General features: G+C 37.4%; 1 protein-coding gene across 1 annotated transcript; it reads left to right on the top strand.

Annotated features, from left to right (window-relative positions):
* Window positions 1-240: 240 nt before the first annotated feature.
* On the top strand, window positions 241-1206 carry LOC128099558 (putative vomeronasal receptor-like protein 4). Its single transcript, XM_052721513.1, has one exon. It carries the CDS (start codon window positions 256-258, stop codon window positions 1204-1206), a length of 951 nt encoding a protein of 316 aa, XP_052577473.1. The 5' UTR covers window positions 241-255.
* The last annotated feature ends 9778 nt before the right edge of the window (window positions 1207-10984 follow it).

Here is a 10984-nt window from a genome sequence, read left to right on the forward strand (position 1 = left end):
GTTCTGATTAGGATGTGACTGTAAATTCCTTTATTTTCTCTAGTATGCTATATATACAGGTAGATACATGGAGAAGTATATACAAGTATATGTTATTCAGTCTGGAACATCAAATATTAAAGAGACAAGTTAATAAAAAATAAATAGGTAAAACAATGATTATATAGACATATTGACTAGTGAATCACAAGTTTGATGCGTACTCTATTATTTTTTAGGTATATGAAATATGCTTCCACTATGATGTTAAGATGAATGTACTTTCCACTTATGTCCTCATTAAAGAACGTCCTTAATTTCCAAGCTGGACTTGGAGTCTTAGCCAATATGTTTCTCCTTTTTTTCTACACTGCCATAATCCTAGGTAACAGACCTAAGCCCACAGACCCGATCTCCTGTCAACTGACCTTCATCCACATAGTGATGGTCCTCACTGGAGGGGACCTTTGGCTTACAGACGTATTTGAGTCACTGAACTTTGAGAATGACTTCAAATGTAAGGCAACTTTTTACATAAACAGAGTGATGAGAGGCCTCTCCATCTGCATCACCTGCCTCCTGAGTGTGTTCCAGGCTGTCACTATCAGTCCCAACACATCATTGCTGGCAAAATTTAAATATAAACTAAAAAAATACGTGATTTATGCTTTCTTATTTATCTGGTCTTTCAACTTGTTATTCATTGGCAACCGGATCTTCTATGTTGGTGCTTTTACTAACACGAGTGAGACCAACCAAATGAAGGTCACCAAATATTGCTCACTCTTCCCCATGAACTACATCATCAGGGCACTGATTTTAACAGTGACAGTCTTCAGAGATGTACTTCTTGTAGGAGTTATGTTGACCACAAGTGCATACATGGTGATTATCTTGTTCAGACATCAGAGGCAATGCAGGCATCTTCACAGCATCAGCCACCCGAGAGTGTCTCCTGAGAAAAGAGCCACCCAGACCATCTTGCTGCTGGTGGTTTTCTTTGTGATCATGTACTGGGTGGACTTCATCATCTCATCCACCTCAGTCCTCTTACGGAAGTACGACCCAGACATCTTGACTGTTCAGAAGTTTGTGGTGAATGCCTATCCAACAATTACTCCCTTGGTACAAATCAGTTCTGATAACAGAATAATCAATATGCTGAAAAACATGCAGTCAGTGTGCCACCATATTTTTAAGAAAGGTTATTTTTTTTCTTCTTTTTAAAAGACAATTTATTTATTTTAATTTATATGACTGAGTGTTGTACCGGCTTGTGTGCATGTGTGCACTCCTGGTCCCCACAGAGGTCAGAAGAGGTCATTGTCCCCACCTTGAACTGGACATACAGGTGGCTGTAATACAGAGTCTTCTTAAACTGTTTAATAGTTCAAGTAGCAAATCAAGATTCTTCATATATTTAAATAAAATTTGTGGTATTACACATATATATTCTCATGAGATTTCTGCTGCCAAGTACTATAGAGTCCTTTAAATTCATTGTACACCCCAAGTTGATATTTCCACAGGATTTCTCTTACTCTCTTTTTATTTTATATCATAAATGTTCCTTTGACGCTGAGGTTAATAGCTCCTTGTTGATAGTGATATTTAAGATTTTCTTTTGAAAATATTTTAATCTACTCTCAGTTATCAAAAATAGTTTAATATCCTATTGTATCTTTAATTCTCTTTCCAAAGTATAGTTTCTCTGGATCCATAAAAATATTGTGAATTTAAATTTTCTCTTTTTACTACAGTTACTTAGTCTTATAAAAAATTCCATGTACTTGTTTATTTGTACTTCATTGATACTTATTGAAATATTGTTGATAAGTAAAAATTGTACGTGCGTACATGATGTACAGTGTGCTTTTTGTGTATGTGTGTATGCATGTGTGTGTGCATAGATAAAGGATGTGTGTATATGTATGTGTGCACAGACGAAGGATGTGTGTGTATGTGTGTGTGTGCAGATGAAGGATATGTGTGTATGTGCACTTGGAGGCCAGGAAACAACTTGGATGCTGTTCCTCAGAAGCCATTCACCTTGTGTTTTGAGAGAGCATTTCTCAGTAACCTGGGTCTTGCCAAATAGGCCAAGATGATAGCCCCACGGATTCTTTTGTCTCTGTCTCTCCAGCTCTGGGATCGCAACTCTGGGATTTTTCCATTTATTGAAAATAGTTTTTTCGTATACAATATATTCTAATTAGAGTTTTTTCTTCCTGTCAACAAGTTCCAGGAAAGCTGAACTTAGGCAGTGAAGAAAGCCATAGAAAACAGAAAGCAGGTGAAGCTATAACTGAATGAGGAGACCATAATACAGCCCCAGAAAGCAGCCAAACTTGGCAGCTTCAGCCATGTGGTTCTGACTTTAGAATGAAGGTTAGAAGAAAGAGATTATGGGATCTCCCTCTGCGACTAAGGAAAGCTGCTGAGGTCAGGCACATGAGAGGGATGTCACTGCATGGAGGCCTAGAGAAGCCATTATATGAAGCTATGAAAGGGAAATCTGGAGTGCCTCAAAGACCTCCAAAATGTTATTGAGAAGATCATGTGATTTTTTTTTTTTTAGCATTTTTTTTTTTTTTTTTTTTTTGGTTTTTCGAGACAGGGTTTCTCTGTGTAGCTTTGCGCCTTCCCTGGAACTCGCTTTGGAGACCAGGCTGGCCTCGAACTCACAGAGATCCGCCTGCCTCTGCCTCCCGAGTGCTGGGATTAAAGGCGTGCGCCACCACCGCCCGGCTGTGATTTTTATCTTTAAGTCCATTTATGTGTTTTTTTTTTAATATTTATTGACTTATGTATGTTGAACCATCCCTACATTTCAGGAAGAAAATCCAACTTGTTCATGGTGTATACTCTTTTTGATATATGTCTGTATTCTGTTTTTAAGTATTTTATTGAGTATTTTTGAGTCTATTCTTACATGGATATTGGCCTGTAATTTCCCTTTTTCTGTTGTGCCAGTGCTTGGTTTTGGTATTAAAGTAACCCTTGCTTTGTACAAATAGTTTTAGAGCACTCCTCATGTTTCTTTTCTTTAAAAAAAAAATAGTGTGAGAGGATTGGCTCTCGGTCTTCTTTGAATGTCTGGGAGATTCTGCTGTGAATCCATCAGTACCTGGATTTTTCTTGTCTGGAAGGCTTTTCATTGTTGTTTCGGTCTCCTCATTTGTTATGGGTCTGTTTAGGTTGTTGACTGCTTGGTTTAATTTGTGAGTTGGCTGAATATAGAAAATCATACATTTCTTTTAGATCTTCCTACTTAATGGAGTACATGTTTTTAAACTATCCTCCTTAATATTCTGAATTCCCTTAATGTTTCTTGTAATGTTTTCCTGTTCATTTCTGATTCTGTTAATTTGGGTTCCTTCTTTCTTTTGGTTATTTGGGCAACAGTTTGTCAGTAACATATGTTGGCTGGTTGTATTGTTTTCTTTGTATCTCTTTTGTTGATTTCTGCCTTTATTATTATCTCTTGCTGCCAACTAGGTTGTTTTTGAGTTGTTTCATTAAATCATTAATTGGTGAAGTTTGTTTCTAATTTTTTATTGGAGGTGCTCAGTACGATAAATATTTCTCACAGGATTGCTTTCAATGTATCCCAGCGGTTTTGTCTTACTGCTTTCGTTTCCATTTAGTTTCAGCAAGTTTTTATTTCTCTGTTCATTTCACCTTTGACCCTGTCACCATTCTATACTATGTTGTTTGAGCTCCGTGAGCTTGCATATTTATGAGAGATTTGTTTGTTGTAATTTTTATTTTATTGCATTGTAATCAAATGGGAAAAAGGAGTAATTATTGATTTGTCTTGCATTTTACCATGTGGTCTATTTTAGAAAATTTCCTATTTTGCAGAGTAATATGTGTGTTACTTGGTATTTGGGTAGAATATTCTGTAGGCGTCTGTTACATCCATTTGATACATGTTGTCAATTAATTCTGATGTTTTTCTGTTTATTTTTTGTACTGATGACCTGTCATTTGGAGAAAGTTGGGTATTATATTAACCTACTCTTAATGGATTGATGTTAATCTGAGTTACTTAATCCAGTAGTAGTTTTTTGCTTGTTTGTTTGTTTTGTTCTGTTTTCTGGTTGTTTTGTTTTGAGTTTTTTATTTTTATGAAAGTGGGTGTCCCTGCATTTGATATATGTATGTTTAGAGTGTTAAAGTCTTTTTGGTGAATTGTTTGCTCGATTAGAATGAAGTGCCTCTATTTATTTCTTCTGATTAGTTTTAGTTCAAAGTCTATTTTTTCAGTTGTTAGGATAGTAGTGACTCCTGCTTTCTTCTTGGTTCCATTTCATTGGAGTACTTTTGTCCATCCTTTATCCTACAGTGGTTCCTATTTTTAAAACTAAGATATGTTTCTTGTAGGCAGCAGATAGGTAGTTAGTTTCTTGATCCATTCAGTCACTTTGTCTTTTGAGAGGAGGATTGAGGCTTTTCATGGTCAAATTATTATTGGAATGTTTGTGTTAGTTCTGGTCATCATGTTGTTGATTTTTAGTGGTGTGTTCTCAATGGCAATTTATCTTTTAATAATTATGGCTCATGTTTCTTTTCACACTTTCTCTGCTTTTCTCATTCTTCTCTTTAAGCCAAAATAATGCTCCCTGTATTTTCCTTAGGTTTGGTTTTTGAATATAAATTTTTGGGTCTGTCTCTGTTGTGGTAAATTGTTCCTTCTGCTTCAATGATGGCAGAAGTTTTGCTGGGTATATTATTTTAGATTGGCTGCCATTTAGGGTTTGGGTTGTATTGTTCCATGCTTTTCTGGCTTTGAAAGTTTCCCTTGAGAAATTAACTCCTCTTTTGATAGGTTTGCCTTTATTTGTGATTTGTAGTTTTTCTCTTGCAGCTTTCAATACACTTTTTTTTGTATACTTAGTGTTTTAACTATGAGATTAGTGGAAATTTTCTTTTTTAAAATTTTCTTTTTATTTATTCTTTATGTCTTTCACATCATGCATCTAGATCCCATTCATTTTACCATCCTTTGGTATCCTCCCTCTGCTCTTGCCACGCCACCCAATAAAATAAAATAATTAAAAAAATTATCTATCTATCTATCTATTTATTTATTTTACATCTTGGCTGCAGTTTCCCCCTCCCTCTTCTCTTCCCAGTCTCTTCCTCATCCCTTCTCTGTTCCCACCCACCCCAATCCACTCCTCCACCCTTCTGTTTAGGAAAAGGTAGGTCTCCCATGAGTATCAGCAAAACATGGCATATCAAGTTGCAGTAAGACTAAGCACCTCCCCATGTATTAAGGTTGACTAAGGTGACCCAGTATGAGGAGTAGGGTTCCAAAAGCCAGTGAAAGAGTCCAAGACAGCCCCTGTTCCCACTGATAAGAGTCCTATATGATGACCAAGCTACACAACTGTCACACATATGCAGAGGGGCTAGGTCAGTCCCATGCAGGCTCTCTGGTTGTCAGTTCAGTCTCTGTGAGCCTTAACGAGTCAGGTTAGTTGATTCTGTAAATTTTCTTGTGATGTCCTTGACCACTCTGGCTCCTACAATTCTTTCTCTTCCTCTTCTGCAGAAGTCCCCGAACTCTGCCTAATGATTGGCTGTGGGTCTGCATCTGTTTACATTACTTGCTGGATGATGTCTCTCTGATGACAGCTGGGCGAGGCATCAATCTGGTCACAGGAGATGGGCAGTTCAGGCTATGTATCTGCTATTGCTAGGAGTCTAAGCTGGGGTCTTCCTTGTACATTGCTGAAAGATTCCCTTGCACCAGGTTTTTAACCTGACCCTGAAATGTCCCTCTTCCAGTAGTCTCTTTCAGTACTCTCCCACTTCACCCCCCAACCAGATTACTCATGTTCCCATTACCACCCATCCTCAGTCCACTCACAAAATCTCATTTATTTTCCCTTCCCAGAGAGATCTGTGTGTTGACCCTTGTTACCTAGGCTCTCCGGGGCTGTGGATTATAGCACAGTTGTCTTATTTTACATCTAGTGCCCACTTATGAGTGAGTATGTTTGTCTTTCTCAGTCTGGGTTACCTCACTCTGCATGATTTTTTTCTAGTTCCATTCATATGCCTTCAAATTTCCTGATGTCCTTATTTTTAATAGCTGAGTAATACTCCATTGTGTAAATGTACCACATTTTCTTTATCCATTCCTCAGTTGAGGGACATCTTGGTTGTTTCCAGGTTCTGGCTACTACAAATAAAGCTGCTATGAATGTAGTTGAGCAAGTGTAGTTGGGGTATGATTGAGCATCCTTTGGGTATATGTCCAAGAGCAGTATAGCTGGGTCTTGTGGTAGGTTGATTTCCAGTTTTCTGAGAAACCGCCACACTGACTTCTAAAATGGCTGTACAAGTTTGCATTCCCACCAGCAATGAAAGAGTGTTCCCCTTGCTCCACACCCTCTTCAGCATGAGCTGTCCCTTGTGGTTTTGATCTTAGCCATTCTGACAGGTGTAAGATGGAATTTCAGAGCCATTTTGATTTGCATTTCCTTGATGGCTAAGGATGTTGAACATCTTCTTAAGCATTTCTCAGCCATTTGAGATTCCTCTGTTGGTAACTCTCTGTTTAGATCTGTACCTGCCTATGGTCATATCAGAGGAGCAGCAAATGGCAACTGACTGTAGGGTGTCAGCCCACCAGGAGGTGAATCCCTGATGGGTTCATCTCAGATAGGCAAGGCCCCTATACCACAGACTACATAATGTCTTTTGCTTCTGCTGCGCCTTTACATGTTTGCTGCTGTCATCTTTCTCTGGTATCTGATATGATGTGAATGGGTGTGGGGAGATCCCCCTGCCTGTAATGTAGTGTGTTTATCCCATGGAATTATCCTGTTCTACTGGACATTTTTACCTATGGATTTTTATAAAGATGATTTCCTCCTGAGCTGTACTATTTAACAGAAAGTGATTTTTATATAATAATATTGTTAATTTAAGATTTTGTAGATTGAGGGTTTTTAATAAATATAGTAAGGAATTATGATGGAGGTTAGTCTAGTGGAAAAATTGACATAGGTAAAGGTTATAATAAAATCCTGCCCCTGCCTCTAATAAAGCAGGGGCTGCAGAGGATAAAAAAAAATAGAGCAAGAAAATGTCACATAGCTAGAACACATGAGTTTCTATTGAGGAGCCATATAGACTGTGGCTTAGGTTAATGATTAAGGAAAACAAATGAGTCCCAATAGCCCAGCTAGTTTAAATTCTTTTAATCTTAATGTTGGAAGATGTGTTCATAGGTTTCAACATGCATCAGAGCTGAAACAAAGCTTTGAAAATAACTTAAAGTTTGACTAAGATGTTTTTGTCAAACGGCTTTGAGGTGAAAAACCCAAGAAGACAATCTGAAGTTTTATGAAGGCACATAGTTGAGTGAGGAGCTCCTAAAGTCAGGAAACAAGTATTGGTGGAAGTATTAAGGCAACTCCACATAGTTAAAAGGGAGGTTTATTTTGTGGGGTAACTTACAAGTAAAGGGATAGGATACAGGGTCCAGGAGAGGTGAAGTGCAGTCCAGTGGTGTTCTCTGGAGAACTCTGCTAGGTCTACATCTAGCATCCAAGATCCAGGAACCAAGAAAACTGGCACATCTGGATCTCCAATCTTAAGGTTTCCTGTCTCGACCGCCTCGTAGGTGTGACAGTTACCAGAAGACTCAATGGGGGTAGTACTTCCAGGTCAAAGCTGGAACAGCTACCCACTACAAACAAGAGCAAAGCAACCTGATTATTATTAACTGATATTCCTTTTGTGCTAGGATTGTTTCATGATCAAAGGTAATAATTAATTCCTTGTACCCATTTCTGTCCTCAATCTTTTGTTATAAAAAACTATTGATGAGTGGGTATGCACCCTAACGATTAAAGTAGAGCTGACTGCTTTTCATGTATAAGAGTTTAGATTTGTGATTACTTTAAGATTCCTTATATAATTACTTTTCAAGATAAAATGATCGGTCCTTTTTTTTTTGTACCCACAAAACACAGCTTGTTAGTAAAAGAACTTAGTGAGAAAAATACTTTGCTTGCTTACACTCTGTTAATCTATAACAAGTTGCTTGGGTATGAATGTATGTGGGTTCTTGGGGATAATTTGTTTTTCACCTGTAACACATAAAATATTTAATCATGTAGGGGATATGGGAAACATGCTGGTTTTTTAAAAACTTGTATTCATTGTAATCATTCATTTGAAACATAGAATGTAACCACATTGTAATTTCTATATTGCCCAAAAGATTTTGCTGGGGTATATAAGCTGTAAGGGGAAACACAGAGATAGTGAGAAGGAAAATATCAAGACTGAGATTCAGGAGGGAAATATCAACAGAGTTAGAAAGAAAGGACATTTCTGGATAGAAATAAGAATAAAGAATCAGAATACAAAAGAAGAATAAAGGGTCTGAAGGAAACCATTAAGAGAGTGTGTGAGTATCTTTTTCCTTACCCCACAGATAAAATGTGGTAGTAGGCCAACGCCATGGATTCCCTTTGAGCGCTGTACTGCTGGAGGCTGGACCCCCAGGCAACAGAATGTACCACATTTTTCAGTTGGATCATTTAGTTTGTTGATATCTACTTCCTTGTGTCCTTTATATGTTTTGGAAATCAAGTCCTCTAGGGTTGGTGAAGATCTTTTCCCATTCTGTAGGCCGCCATTTTGTCCTATTGATGTCCTTTGAATAACAGAAACTTTTCAATTCATGACATCCCATTTATTAATTGTTGATTTTAGTGCCTGTGCTATTTGGTGTTGTGTTCAGGAAGTTGTCTCCTGTGCCAGTGTGTTTCAGGTTATTTCCCAGTGCCTGTTCTATCAGGATCAGTGTATCAGGACTTATGTTGAGGTCTTTGATCCACTTGGACTTGAGTGTTGTGATAGATATGGAACTATTTGCATTCTTCTACATGCAGACATCCAGTTAGACCAGCACCATTTGCTGAAGATGTTTTCTTTTTCCATTGTATATTTTTGGCTTCTTTGTTGAAAATCAGGTGTCCTAGGTGTGTGGATTTTTTGTCTGAGTCTTTGATTTGATTCCATTGATCCACCTGTTTTTATGCCAATACCATGTGGTTTTTATTTCTATGGTTTTTTAGTAGAGCTTAAAATCAGGGATGATGATACCTCTGTAAGTTCTTTGGTTGTACAGGATTGTTTTACCTACACTGTGTTTTTTGTTTTTCCATATGAAGTTGAGTATTATTCTTTCAAGGTCTGTAAAGAACTCTTTTGGCATTTTAATTGAGATTGCATTGAATCTGTAGATTGCTTTTGGTAAAATCGCCATTTTTACTATGTTAATCCTACTGATCCATGAGCATGGGAGATCTTTCCATTTTCTGATATCTTCTTCAATTTCTTTCTTCAAAGACTTGAAGTTTTTGTCATACAAATCTTTCACTTGCTTGGTTGGAGTAAGACAAAGATATTTTATATTATTTGAGACTGTTGTAAAAGGTGTTGATTCACTGATTTCTTTCTTAGCCCCTTTATTGTTTGTATATCGGAAGGCTATTGATTTTTTTCTTTTTAGTTAATCTTGTATCTAGCAACTTCACTAAAGATGTTTATCAGCTGTAGGAGTTCCCTGGTAGACTTTTTTGGGTCTCTTATGTATACTATCACATCATCTGCAAATAATGATACTTTGAATTCTTTCTTTCCGATTTACATCCCCTTGATTTCGTTTAGTTGTCTTACTACTCTAGCTAGAATTTCAAGTACTATATTAAATAGATATAGAGAAAGTTGACAACCTTGTCTTGTTCCTGATTTTAGTTGAATTGCTTTGAATTTCTCTCCATTTAATTTGATGTTGCCAATGGGCTTGCTGTATATTGCTTTCATGATGTCCCTTGTACCCATGATTTCTCCAAGACTTTTATCATGAAGTGGTGTTGGATCATATCAAAGGCTTTTTCAGCATCTAATGAAATAATTCTGTCATTTTTTTTTCAATTTGTTTATATGGTGAATTACATTGACAGATTTTTGTACATTAAATCATCCCTGCATCTCTGGAGTGAAGCCTACTTGGTGGTTGTGGATGATCTTTTTTTTTTTTTTACTTTAATTATGTTTATTTTTTTATGCATCTCCAACTGTGAATGACAATCTAATATTTATTTAAAGGTAAAAAGGGGAAATAATGTATATTCTTATTTCACAAGTCCACTTTTAATTTTATTAGTTTATTAAATAGAATGCCGGGATACATGTTGTGGATAAGGATCGACTCCACTGTGCTGAAAGAAGCAGCAGTGTTTGCATCACGGAAGGCTGCTTTTACCTAGCTTCCATGCCTTCCCAGTACTGCTGTGGGGGCTGCTGAGACCCAATCCCTCTTCCCTGACACTCATGGGGTCTTTTTACTTATGTCTAAAGAAGTCTGCCTTAAGAAAATGGAAATATTATCAAAATATGTATGTGTTAGGATAGTGGAAACAATGTTTCTCATTATTTATTTTTCTAGGAATGATTTTTCTATTTTTGGTAGTAAAAGGCAAGGAAAGGAGATGTTTTCATTTCAATGTAGCCACACTGGAAACAGGGACAAAGAGATCCAGTGTCCCCATTCAGTTTATGAGTCCTGATGTGAAATAAAAGTTTAAAAGATGGGCCATGGATATGTGCATCTATGCAGTCCCAGGCAAGGCAATGTCCTGCCCAGCACTCGCCCATCATCGTGGGGGATTCATTCTCACCCTGTGAGGTGGTCTGGCAAGTTGTAAATCTCTTTCCAGGTGTCAAGTTCCCTCTTGGACTTGTGCCCCATCCTTCTCCCAGTATGAGATTCTGGGGAAAACTCTCAAAGAAAGCTCCTAAAATTTACTTTGCAAATGATACAGTGGGGTGAGGTCTTATTAGGATATGTGGGCCCATAGCCAGAAATAACCCATGGTACGTGTCAGTTATTGTAAGTTATCTTAAAATTCTACATTATTTTCCATCCCCTCCACCATATATTTAAGTAAACTTGCCCAGACTACAGCCA

Source organism: Peromyscus californicus, unplaced genomic scaffold, assembly GCF_007827085.1.
Source record: "Peromyscus californicus insignis strain IS unplaced genomic scaffold, ASM782708v3 Scaffold_6__1_contigs__length_162567912, whole genome shotgun sequence".
Taxonomy (NCBI): domain Eukaryota; kingdom Metazoa; phylum Chordata; class Mammalia; order Rodentia; family Cricetidae; genus Peromyscus; species Peromyscus californicus.